The sequence below is a fragment of the Mirounga angustirostris genome, unplaced genomic scaffold, assembly GCF_029215605.1.
Source record: "Mirounga angustirostris isolate CCGP_5_RB_7025 unplaced genomic scaffold, mMirAng1.0.hap1 SCAF_5, whole genome shotgun sequence".
Lineage (NCBI taxonomy): Eukaryota > Metazoa > Chordata > Mammalia > Carnivora > Phocidae > Mirounga > Mirounga angustirostris.
This window is the reverse complement of record NW_026991713.1, coordinates 61,611,635-61,624,058: the sequence shown is the minus strand read 5'-3', so window position 1 is coordinate 61,624,058 and position 12,424 is coordinate 61,611,635. Positions and strand designations below refer to the sequence as shown.

The 12,424-nt window shown below is 58.3% G+C and overlaps 2 protein-coding genes across 3 annotated transcripts in view; both read right to left on the bottom strand.

The window, feature by feature from the left end:
- Nucleotides 1-4,124: 4,124 nt before the first annotated feature.
- TMDD1 (transmembrane and death domain 1) lies at nt 4,125-5,058 on the bottom strand. The gene is made up of 2 exons (XM_045869017.2): nt 4,557-5,058; nt 4,125-4,480 (listed from the first exon to the last, which is right to left on the bottom strand). The coding sequence occupies exons 1-2, from the start codon at nt 5,056-5,058 to the stop codon at nt 4,125-4,127; spliced, it is 858 nt and encodes a 285-aa protein (XP_045724973.1).
- A 694-nt stretch (nt 5,059-5,752) lies between these two features.
- Nucleotides 5,753-12,424, bottom strand: part of FIGNL2 (fidgetin like 2) — a 31,834-nt gene continuing 25,162 nt past the window's right edge. For both annotated transcript variants that reach the window (XM_045873410.3, XM_045873411.3), the window contains exon 2: nt 5,753-12,185. In XM_045873410.3, coding sequence (XP_045729366.1) covers nt 10,207-12,174 — 1,968 coding nt within the window. In that variant the 5' untranslated portion in view covers nt 12,175-12,185 and the 3' untranslated portion in view covers nt 5,753-10,206. The remainder of the gene's footprint in view (nt 12,186-12,424) is intronic.

The window sequence follows — 12,424 nt, the reverse complement described above, 5'->3', positions numbered from 1 at the left end:
TAGTAACATGTACAGGCTACATCGTAAACAGCACAAAACAGAAGCTGACATGTGTGGCTATTCTTTTTAAAAGAATTATAAATACTGTAATATATCATTTTATTTTATTGGCATGCCTTTTTGTAAATACAAATTATTAACTTATTAAATAGGAAATGGCTTCTGGCTTATGCCATTGTCATGTTTATTTTTATTTTTTATACTTTTCTTTCTTCTTAGAACTGAGATGCTGTCAGCCAATGTACATCCCCAAACCAGACAGACAGACAAAAAATTTTTTATTGCTAATGGTCTTTTCCAAAACAACAAAAAAATATATATTTTTGTTCCAATGTGCAATAAATTCTAACCACTTCTATGCAAGATTTGGCTAAACTTCATAATTGTTCTTAGGTCTTGAGATGGGCAACAGAGATATAAGATCCCGCTCGGTACCCCCCAAGTGCTCATGCTAGTGATGTCATTAAGCTACTAGAGCATATTAATGAGATTTTCCTAAGATCTGACCTTTTCCCTCCCATCCCCCCGGCCCCCCAGCAGCTATCTCCTCAGTAACACACACATGGGCCTTGGTATCTGACCCCCATCAGCCAGCTTCATAGGGAAGAAGCCACCCCCACTCTATTTGATGTTTCAACTTTTTTTTTTTTTTTAACTTTTCCTACCTTCTTTTCCCCTCACCCACCGTCCCTCCACCCACTCGCTCGCTCACTCTCTCACTCACGCGCCCTGCTCCACACTTCTTTGGTAGTAAATGACACCATCACCAGCAGTTTACACCGGCAGTTAACAGGCATTGAACGGAACGACTCAGTGAGGACGTTCTTGTACACCTTCACTGAGTGGGTGAGCGGCAAGGCTTTGCCAAATATTAACGAAGCCAACAGCAACCACAGTATCACTGCACATATATATATAGAGATCTATAAATATAATATAAATATTTATTTTTTGTAGCCAGGTCCTTGGTGCAGTATTTATACTCCACAATCCACCTTTAAAAAAGGACAAAAAAGCAAAAAGACATGTGTGATGCTGTCAATTTAAAATGCAGAGCCAAAGCCACGGAGCGGCCGCTGACACGGTTGCTGGTTTGTGTGTGAAAAACACTCTCCCCTCTCCTTTCCTTAACCTCCTTGTTGCTTCGGCTGAGGAGACTCCAGAATTTAAAGCAGAGGGTGAGAGCAGCAAAAACGTCCCGAGGCAACAGGACCTACTCCCACTCGCTCTAAATGAGCCACTTTTGGCGCCAGAAGTTGACTGGGGAGAAATAAACAGAAGCTCCCAGTCAGAGCCCCTGGAACGACAGTGCCCAAAGTTCTGTTCTTTTCCGCCGCAACCAATGTAAACTTGTAAAAGACCACTAGTGAAGATTAGTGTGTTAGTGAATGCATGGAGGCCAACACTGCTCTAAATGAGACATGATTTAAAAAAAAAAAAAAAAAAGTGCATCACTACTATAAGCCAAAAGGAAACAAAATAAAAATGACCCTTTTTACTGTACAAGGGAAGCCTGTCTTGGTGTCCGTTTGTTGCTTGACTATCCCAATTCTTGAGTCCTGGGAGGGGTCTGGGAATCGGGACCTTAGCACATTTGGGAAAAGGCGGGGAACAGAAGGGAGAGAGATCAGGGTCTCTCGCAAAGTTCTAGCTGAGAAGTAGAGATTGGAGAGCAAAGCAAGGTCCCGCCCACTACCACCTCCCCCCTACCCAGATCCCCCCCACTCACCCACTGCATGTGGCGTTCTTCCCCGTTCCGGGCCAGTGCTTCCAGGCCCATGAAACCCCTTCTTCACCAGTCCGCCTGGCAGAGCCCCCAGAGATGATGTCAGCCAACCCAGCCGGGCTGGCTTCACTTCTGCCTTTTTCACCAGTATGTTCAAACAAACAAACAAACAAACAAACAAACAAACTATCCTAATGCCCCAAAGCTCGGGCGAGCACGATGCCCAGCAGTCTCCACTCTGCTAGCTAATGCTGGGCTCTGCCCTCCATCACCCCAACACATACACCAGCAGACTACGGCTGGTCTCGTTCACATTCGTGCAGGGGAGAGGGGCACCGCTCCCCTCCCTCACCCTGCCCTGCTTTGGGGACATCCCTCTCTAGGCCATGTCTCCCCGTCCAGGAACACTCTCAGGAGGATTATGAAGTGCCCACTCTGGTCCGCTCCAGTAGCTCCACTCTGGAGAGAGATGGCTGGTAGGTCAGTCCCCATCCTCCTCCCCTCGGCCCCAGCCTCCAGGCCTGCTGTGGAGGTGAGTTGCCATGGGTTATGACTTTGCGACTTGAGTCCTGGGCATCTTCTGTAATGATGCCTCTTTCTTTTCTCAGATGTTGCCCAAAGTTTTGCAAAAAGCTTCGTTCATTTTCAGGTACCCCCACCCCCTAAAGAATCGGCTGCAACTAGCCAGCCAGGGGGACATCAGGAGAGAAGAGGAAGTCTGGGTCGGTGGGGGGGGGTCCAAGGTGTGCACAGGGTCTGTACTGTGGCTCAGCTCTGTGCTTTCTTGGATTCCCTTTCCAAGATTACCAAGATTTCCTCCACGAAAGTGCTCCTGAGGCACCCCCTGCCCCTGCTCCCCACTGCTGTTTGCTGTACATAGAGGCTAAGTGGGGTGGGGTGGGCGGGTGTGCACGTGTGGTGTGTGTGTGTGAAGAATGTATATAGGTAAAGGGGAGCGTGGTCCAGTGGTTCCAGAAAAGGGACAGAACTCCTGTGTTCCATCCCCAGCTCAACCACTGGCTCGCTGTGTGGCCTTGGGCAAGTCACTTAACCTCTCTGTGCCTCAGTTTCCTCATCTGTAAAATGGGGATAATAATACTGACCTACCTCACAGGGGTGTTGTGAGGCTTTAACTAAATGTTTTGTAAAGTGTTTTGAGATACAGAGGCAAAGGCACTAGGGAAGGGCAAAGTATTATTTGGACTTAAGGAAGACGAAATGGTACCATAAATGCTGCTATTCTGAGAGCCATTTTAAACTGCACTGCTCCAACCACCCCCGCTTCTCATCACCAGGACAGCAGGTCGAGAAAATGTCTTTCCTTTCACTTGCTTCTGGGGTTTGTGATTATTCTAGACACTTAATTTTTTTCCCTTGCTGTATCTCCTCCTTCCCTCACCCCCTCGACTTGTTCCCTGTTCCGTTTACGCGGAAATGGCAGAAATGCTTGAGAAATGAGAATGCATAAGTGGATTGGAAGTTTATAGTCTGAAATTTCAATTTTACTTTGTACTGTACATCTTTTTACTTTAGAATTTGCAATAAAGGGTTACGTCAATCTTGTTTTCAACTCTCCTCTTGGACTGGCCTGTCATTCTGTCATTGTTCTCACGCCAAAGCCCCTTGGCCCCGGGGTAGACCGGGGAGTCAAGCTCTCCCACCCAGCCAGACCCCACAGCTGTCCTCTTTGCCTTCCCCTGTGGCAGGGGACAGAGCCGGAGGGCTCACCTAGGCTCAGCTCCTCAGATGGGCTGGCCCGGCCCCAGGCACTCAGGTGGGTGGGAGAGGTTTGGGGCTCCAGGTAGGCTAGGTCTTACTGTCTCCTCCATTCAGGAGGCCTTGCCTGAGTAGGGGGAGCAGCTTGGAGGCAGCAGCCCCTGAAAGTGGGGACGCCTCTAGCTGTGCCAGCCCTGCACACTCCAGCAGGGCCTGGGCGTAAACAGAAACTCCACATCTTGTCACGCTGCCTTACTGGTCACAGATCGTTCCCTCTGGAGTTCAGCTTTCGGCTCAGGCAGCTCTGGGTTCAAAACCCTGACTCTGCCACTAACTAGTTGCGGCCACTTTCTTTAGGTGTCATGGAGAGCATACCTGCTTTTCTTGGGCTCTGAAGATTCTATCAAATAATGTGGGTTGTAACTGCTCCGCCCAGGGCCTGGCATACAGTTAGCACTCACTAAATGCAAGAACTCCTGAGCGAAGGAGGCACTAAAGCTGACCAGGGGGAGGGCCTGCCTCCCACCCCGGGGACACTGGCACCCAGGCCCTCCTCGCCCACTGGCAGCCCCGCTGGCGATGCGGCCATTTCCAACAAACCAACGCTCGCTCCCTCCTTTGCGTATTCGGTAACGTTTATAATACGGCGAAGGCAGCGCTCTGCCAGGGCTGTGCTCCCGTCTCACAGCCAGGGAGACTGAGGCGAGGGGGGCCCCGGCCCGCGCGCAGCCGCCCAGGCCCTCGGTTCGAGCTCCGCAGACAGGAGCGGCCTCGCCTCCCCCACGCCGCGCGCCTGGGCCGGCCTGCGCCGGGGAGGGCCGGGGCCGGGGCCGTCGCCGCCCGTGACCCACAGCGTGAGCACGACGAGCAGCGCCCCGGCGCCCAGCGCCCCCACGAAGCCGGTGAAGAGGCCGAGCGCCAGCGGCCCGACCCAGCCGACCGGGCTGCGCTCGTAGGGCGCCTGGGGCAGCCGCTCCACGATCAGCTGCAGCGCGTCCCAGTCCGGCTCCGGGAGCGAGGCGCGGCGGGGGCGCGGGGCTAGGGGCGCGGCGGCGGGGCGGGGGGGCGGGGGCGGGGCCGGGGGCGGGGCCGGGGGCGGGGCCGGGGGCGGGGCCGGGGGCGGGGCCGGGGGCGGCGGCGGGCGGCTGCACGTAGCGCTGGCCGAACTTGCGCAGCTGCAGCGTCGCCTGCTGGTGGAGGTTCTTGCCCAGCTCCCGGGCCACGTCGGGGCGGCCGCTGCGCCGCAGGGCCCGGGCCACGCGGTCCCAAGACAGGGTCGAGGCCTCCGCCGCCAGCCAGGCCGCCAGCTTCTCCCGGCAGCCGTCCGACTCCTCCGCGGGCTCGGCCGCCGCCCGCCGCCACAGCCGGCCCGGCGGCGCGGACGTGGACCCCGGCGGCTCGGCGCGGGCCAGCCGGTCCTCAGAGAGCCGGGCCAGCTCGGCCTCGACGTCCGGCTCCGGCGCCTTCAGGAGCGACTGGAAATGGCCGCACTCCTCCGGGGTCAGCAGCTCGGCCAGACGGACGGCCGCATGGGGGCCCATGGCGTCCAGGGCCCCCGCCGGGGACAGCGCCCAGCCCCAGAGCGCCAGCGCCAGGGCCCGAGCCCGGGCCGCCATCGCCACCGCTGGCTGTGACCGCGCCGTACCCACTGTGGTGGGAGGAGCTCCGAACGCCCACGAGTGGGGGAGGGGTGCCTGGTACCCGCGGCGGGGGGAGGGGGGCTTCCACAGGCCGGGACCAGGGCGAGGGGGCGGCCCACACGTGGGATCTCCCAGCACCCGGAAACTAGGAATCGGAAGGAATTAGGAGTGAGAGTTTTCCAAGACCCAGGGGTGGGGGACACCCAATCCCCCAGGAGGCTAGGATCCTGGGCCCTTATATTAAAATGCCTGCCCTAGGCCTGCCGCCTGGCCATCCCACTAATGCCTCAAATTGCCAAGTGTCCCACATCTCTAATAATCCATTCACCGCCCCTCAGTCTCCAGCACAAGCCCTAGACCCCTTGCTCTCCATGATCCAATACCCAATCCCAAATTCTCGGGCTACCTACTAAATACCAAATATTTATAGACTCACCAATTCCCATCCTCCCACAGGTGCCTCCAAACCCTCACCTCCTCTTGTCTGGATTAGGTAAACTCAGTCCCCACCCCTACTCCACACACCAGGGCCCCACTCCCTAACCTTGTTTCCTTTCCTGAGCAAGCTTGGTTCTGGCTCTCCTTTGGATCTTGGCCTGCACTCTCTTCTGTCTTGGTCACTCCTCAGCTGACAGGTACCTTTTGGGAAGCCCTCCCGGACTCCAGTACACACCCTTCGCCCCTCTCCATTAGGTACCCCTCTTATCTACTCCTACACTACGCTGCCCCTCTGCCTTTTTCTGTCTCCTCCATTCCACTGTAAGGTCCATCTGCTGTTCCCGCAGCAACTAGCACAAAGTAGGTGTTCAGTAAAGATTTGTTGGATCCGTGTATGAATTCTTTTTTTTTTTTTTAAAGATTTTATTTATTTATTTGACAGAGAGAGAGAGCGAGAGCAGGAACACAAGCAGGGGGAGTGGGAGAGCAAGAAGCAGGCTTCCTGCCGAGCAGGGAGCCCGATGTGGGACTCGATCCCAGGACCCTGGGATCATGACCTGAGCTGAAGGCAGATGCTTAACGACTGAGCCACCCAGGCGCCCCCGTGTATGAATTCTTAACTTGCAAATCAGGCCATGTCCACAGGCCACCAACCCCCTTTCCTCCAAGCACACACGTGACTTTCATCTCCAAGCCTCAGCTCTTCCCCGGGCATGAAAGCTCCTCAGGGTGCAAGTGGTCCAGCCTCACTTCCTCCAGCCCTCCCACCCCTGCCCTCACTTTATGCTCCTGGAACAAATCACACCTATGGTGCTTTCCAGCTGCCCCCCACCCCCCCACGCCGGTCCAGGAAGTTTTTCTAACACACCACCACCACCAGGAGTCAGGAACTTTTCTGGGCATTCTTGAGATAGCTTGTTTTGGTTTTGTGTTGGTATTCTGTTCCAAGATAGCCTGTGCATCCTCCATTAGGTCATTTCTCTAGAAATTGGTTAATTGAAGGACTTATCTAGTATTTTAGTGTCTTGCATGTACCAAATCCTATACCAGACGTGAGAACATAAAATTTGTATATGGTCCCTCCCCAAGCAGCTTTACCCACTTATTTTCAAATGACCCAATTTTTAGTTCTTCTCATCTTGAACAGTGGCTGTGCTTAACCATTTCTGTATCCTCAGTGCTACAGTGTCTGTACAGAGTAGGAGTGTAATAAGCCAACTGGAGTGTGAGGGAGGTCTAGACCTCCAAAGGCCAAGAGGGTTGGCATCACCGAGTCCTGGGGCAATGCCTGGAGCCTCCATGTGCAGGCACACAATTGTTTCTCTCACAGGGGAGCCGGCTGCTTTGCGGGCTCTCCCCTTGGGCTTGCTTTGCCCCCGAAAGCCCAGGGCATGTGTCAGCCCTGAGCCCGTGCATGCTGGTGCATCTTCAGTAATTTTGCTTAGAGCATGCAAGGACCTCAAGAGGTTGTGGGTCCACACCTCCAACAGGTATCTCCATATAGCTTTTTCAACAAGATCTTCCCTCCTGGTTCTCAGGCTCTCAGTTTATGATGAGCTGGCAAAGGTAGAGTTTGGGAATGGACAGATGGTGGCAGACAAAGGATCCCACGTGCCCCTGAAGACTGGAACTTGGCTGTCTCCATACCCTGCCCTCTGCCCCCTTTCCTCCCTCCAAGAATCAAGAAGTCTAATCTTAGCTCTAGCCAGCAAGGGCTGCTGTCCACATTCTGAGTGCACCAGCCTCTTCAGCCCCCGTTTTCTCCGAGCATTCATTTCCTCATCCATTCACTCATTCAACAAACATGTGAGCCCTTCTTTCCCCTCATACTTTGGGACTCTGGAGATAGGAGTCAGCCCGAATTCTGAGCCTCTGGGAGCTCGAAGCTGCAGGAGGGCCTTCCCTATCCAGGGGCTTCTCACTTCGTAGGCCTTAGGGCCCAACGCTGGGTAGGCACTTGCTGCGGCAGAGTGAGTACTAGGAGTCCCGCAGTAATGTTCTGCTGAAGGACTAGAAACACCCACAGGGCCGCACCACCCGTGGCACACCTGGATGCCCAAGCATTCCCCAGAGGGCTCCCCACATCCTGCTGCCCCCAAGAAATCCTCTGGAAACCACATGTCATCGCTTTAATACTGTGTAATACTTTCTTTTAAAATACAGTCTCTTCTGAGGTAGACAGACCACAACTGCAGAGCATCGTCAGACAGGAGATAAATACGTCCATGTACAACACGCAGCAAAATGAGGTAGAAATGGTTACAGCTGGAGGAGAGGACCCCAACCCCAGTCTGGGTAGAGGAAGAGAAGGGCCAGCTTGCCAAGTCTGCCCTTCCCCAATCCCTGCCCCTGGATTCTTTGGTATGCCCCCCCAACATTGCCAGAGCTGGACCTGCCCTTCCCCACCCCCCGCCCCAGTGCCCATGAGGTAGGTGCTAGTAGACTGGGGGCTGTGTCCTTGTGCAAAGTTCCCCAAGGCCAGCAGAGTAGGCAGTGGGGGCCCTGGGTCTCAGTGAGCTCCCCCTCCCCGCAGCTGCCTGCCTCTTGAAGGGAAGGCTGGCATCCCAATCCCACTTCCCCATGCCCTCCACCCCCCCATATACATCCGCACACCTGAGAGAACCTCCTCCCGCCCTGCTCCCTCCAAAGGGCCCTTCCCAGCAGTGCAGCCCACCGCTTCTGGGCACCCAAGCCCTGCAGTCAGTCAGCTCCAAGGAGAGGAGGCCCAAAAAGACCAAGGATGAAAAGGAGGGGAAAACAGAGCAGCTTTCCTGTTAGCACTCCTACCTAGGCCAGCACAGGCCCTCAGCACCTTGGCACCTGAAATGTCCCCCATGGACACCCCTCCAGCTGGGAGTGGGAGATGGTAGAGACTGTAGGAGCTATAAGGGTGAACAGGGAATGGGGTGGAGGGGCCGAGGGGGGAGAGAGAAGAGATAGGGTGAGGGTTTGCACCCTACTTTGGAGCAAAGGGCAGAGTTGTGAAATGGGCTCCCTGAGGGGGAGGGAGACAAACTGAAGCCCCATCAAAGGAAAGCTGCTGGGAAAGAGAGGAATATTGTTCTCACAAGGAAGGGCCCCCAAGCCTGGCTTCGGGTGGAAAGTTTGGGTGGGACTGAAAATAACCCCCCCACGTCTGGGAAAAACAGTCTGCCCATCTCCTTCACCCTCTCGCAGCCCCTGGATCTCCCAACCCAGGACCCTGGGATGATGGGAGGCACACTTGCCCACAGAATGTTCTTCTGTAACAGATGCTCACTCCTCCTTGGAGTCTCCCAACACCCAGGGAAGCTGAGTCTGTCGTCAGTTTTTGTGCCCAACCAGACTTGTGGCCACACTGTCTTCTCTCCCGAGGGAATCCTCTTAACAGAAGTTATAGAAGACCTCCGCCTATGAAGGGCCAGGTGAGATGACCTCTCTGGGGACTTTCTGCCCAGGTCACCTTCCCATCCGGGCCCTCTCTCTCTGGATCTGGGGCAGGAAGGGGGGCAAGGGGCATCCCTCTGGATAACGCTAAACAGAAAACACTAAGCTGGAGGGTGGGGCTCAGGGGGAGAGCAGCAGGACCTACTCCTTCTCAAATCCCACAACCCACTCCCCCACACCCCTGCCTACAACCTTGGACCTGGGGAGGAAGCCCTAGAAATACATTCCGCTTCTGTCCCAGGAAGAGCAGGGGTTTTAGTGTGGCTCTGGGTCTTCCTCTCTCCTTCCCCACAAGTTTCACTTTCTGAGTCTCCTGGGAGAATCTGGGGTGGGGGGGCAGGGTACACACAGGAGAGCAGCCAAAGTCTAACATTCTTTCTGAGGTCAGTTTCTTCCTGAGTTGTCAAAATAAAACGAAAAACAGCAAATTCTACTCATCTTACAAAAATAAGAGGCCTAAAATATTAAACAAGCTACATTTCTGGGATTTCCCCCTCAAAAACAAACAAACAAACAAAACCCTTCTTTGGGTGTTTTTTTTTTTCTTTTTTTCTTTTCTTTTTTTTTTTTTTGCTTGCCCTCCCCCCCGCCCCCCCCCCCCCCAAGACCCAAGGATACAGCTGGGTGAAGGATAATGGGGTGGGAGGGAACTCCCTACCCCTCCTCCTCAGCCCCTGGACTTTCAGATCTCCTGCAAAGGTACACTGCATTCTTTTGAATGAGAGGGACCAAGAGAAACAGAGAGGCTGGAAAGCGAGGGAGGGAGACAGAAGCACAGAGGGTGATAGACGGAGAGATGGGGAGGGAGGGGCAAAAGAGAAACAGGGCCAACATAGGAGAAAGTCAGTGACAAAACCACGGAGAGAGAAAACTACGCGAATGCAGAGAAAGAGGGGGGAGGAGAGAGCCATTCAGGGAGCGAGGAGACAAAAGGATTGTGGCGAGGGCGCAGGAGTTCCTTAGGCCCCGGGTGCCAGCCTATCCCGGGTCTGCCCGTCGGCCGGGAGGAGATGGCGAGCTTCCCGTCCACAATAAATAGGAAAAACCTGAGTACACAGCGCATATGGCATCTATCTGCCTAGCAGAAGCATTTTCCTTCCCACGGAAAAAAAAAAAAATTTCACCGGCAGCCCCTCCCCTCCCCCAGCCCACATTCATCACTCCGGCACCCTCCCAGCCCGGTTTGGTTAAAGACAACCCTCCCGACCGGAGGGGCGGGGGGAGCGGGGCGGCTTGCTCCCGCGGCCTCCCGGCGCGCCGTCAGTGTCCGGAGCCGTACATTTTGTCCCATTCCACGTACGAGTCCAGGTCCTTGGGGGAGGCCCTAGGGCCCACCTTGGCGAGCGCCGCCTCCAAGTCCTTGTAGGAGAGGGGCCGCTGCAGCCCCGGGAGGCCCGCCCCGGCCGCTGCCTGCTGGCACAGCTGCCCCAGCTCGCCCCCGGAGAAACCCTGGGTGCCCTGCACCAGGGCCGCGAGCTCCCGCTCGTTCAGCGCGCAGCCCTGCTGGGCCAGCGCCCGCTGCAGGATCTGCCCGCGGGCAGGGCCGTCGGGCAACGCCACGTAGAAGCGGAGAGCGAAGCGCCGGCGGGTAGCCTCGTCCAGAGCCGCGGGCCGCGAGGTGGTGCCCACGACCAGCACGCCGTCGGCCCCCGCGCCGCAGCCGCCATCCAGGCAAGCCATGAGCGGCGCCTGCAGCGCGCCCGCCGCAGCGACGCCGTCGTCCCGAGCCGGGAGCAGCGCGTCCAGCTCGCTGATGAGGAGCACGGAGGGCGGGCGGCAGCGCGCAGCCGCGAAGGCGGCCTGGAGGAGGTGCGCGCCCTCGGCGGCGCCCGGCGCGGCCAGCGTCGCTCCGCGCAGGCGCAGCAGCGTGGCGCCCAGCTGCGTGGCCAGGCAGCGGCCCAGCAGCGCTTTGCCAGCGCCCCGCGGTCCGAAGAGCAGCACGGTCCGCGGCGGGCGCGGGCTGCCGGGGTAGGCGGGCGGCCTGAGCAGGGGCCACACCAGCTCCTCCTCCAGCGCCGCCTTGAGCGCGCCCTGACCTGCCACGTCTGCCCACTGCACCGGGGGCCCGCAGTCTAGCATCTTGCTCGTCACCAGCTCCAGGGCCCCCGGGTCCACGCCTTTGGGGGGCTCTCCCGACGGCACCGCGAAGCCCCCGCGGGGAGCCGGCGCCGGGGCGCGCTCCGGGAACTTTTCAAAGGGCTCGAGTTGCGGGCCGTAGACGGGGGAGCCCAAGACCTTGAGGGGCACGCCGCCACCGTACTTGCCCGACGCCTCCTCCGCGGCTCCCGGCGGCTTCGGCCGGAACCCGTTGCCCCGACACTCGCCGTTGTCCGTTGCGGGGTAGGAGGCGCCGTCGGCCGCCGGGGCCTTGGCGGGCTCGTAGACGTACTTGCGGTAGCGGCCCTCCGCGCCTTCGTCGGCGGCCTTGCGCTTCAGCGACACCCCGGCCTCGGCCGCCTGGAAGCTGTAGGAGGTGGGCGCCGGCCGGGGCGGAGCGGGCGCCGGCAGGGGCGTGGGCGCCGCCAGCCCCGAGGTCAGGTAGGGGGCCGGGGGCGGGGCCGGGGGCGGCGGGAGGGCCCCGTAGCCGGGCTGCGCGGCGTAGCCCCCCGCGGGGTAGTTGTACAGCGGCCCCGAGGGGCCGTAGCCCGGCGGAGGCGGGGGCTGCAGGAGGGCGGCGGGGGGCGGCGGGGGCAGCGCGGTGCCGGTCTGCGCGCAGTAGCCGGGGGCCAGGTACCCCCCGCCGTAGCCCGCCCCGTACTCGGGCGCCGCCGACGGGCCTCCACACGCATTGCCGGCGTAGAGGGGGTCAGGCAGGTTCCCGCCTAAAACCGGGGAGCCCCCGAGGCCCCCGGAGCCGCCCCCACTGCTCGACTTGGTTCCCGGGAGGCCCTCGTGGAGTGAGGCCAAGGGGTAGGGTGGCTCCGGCCCTGGCCAGGGCTCGGGGTCCCCCTTGGCGCCGTTGAGGAAGGCGGCGTCGCCATAGCCGCCCAGCGCGGGGCGCTCGTAGGGAGAGTCCAGGACCCCTGAGTACTTCTCTGCGTAGCGCTTGAGGAGGTTGGAGGCTGTGAGGGCAGAGATGTCGTCGTGCGCCCAAGCATAGTGGCAGCGCTGGCGACCCCCAGGGGGCAGCTCCAACTTGTGGGCCGGCGACGGGGTAGTGGAGGAGACGTCCAGGTGCTGCTCTGGCCACTGGTTGAGGGACTGGGCGTGTTCCGGTGTCCAGTGCATCTTCGACAGAACTGCAGGCGAGAGGGAGAGAGGCGGCTAGAGCGGTCCTGCAGGGCCTCTGAGGGGCCGCCGGCCACAGGCCAGCCCGCTTTCCACCCCCCCACCCCCCACCCCCGTGCCACCCTCCGGGGCCTCCCTTCGGCAGACACCACATTCACAGTACTTGCCTTGGCGGGCACGGCCCAGGATCAAAGCTATCTGAAAACGCTTTCCTCAGAGAGGTCTGGAAACGATATGTTTGACCCTAACT

Excerpts from the sequence above, each read along its gene's own strand:
- TMDD1 (XM_045869017.2), bottom strand. The coding sequence starts at position 5,058 with ATGGCGGCCCGGGCTCGGGCCCTGGCGCTGGCGCTCTGGGGCTGGGCG. Across the intron at positions 4,481-4,556 it reads CGCCCCCGGCCCCGCCCCCG|CCCCGCGCCCCCGCCGCGCC; the intron begins GCCCCGCCCCCG and ends CCGCGCCCCTAG.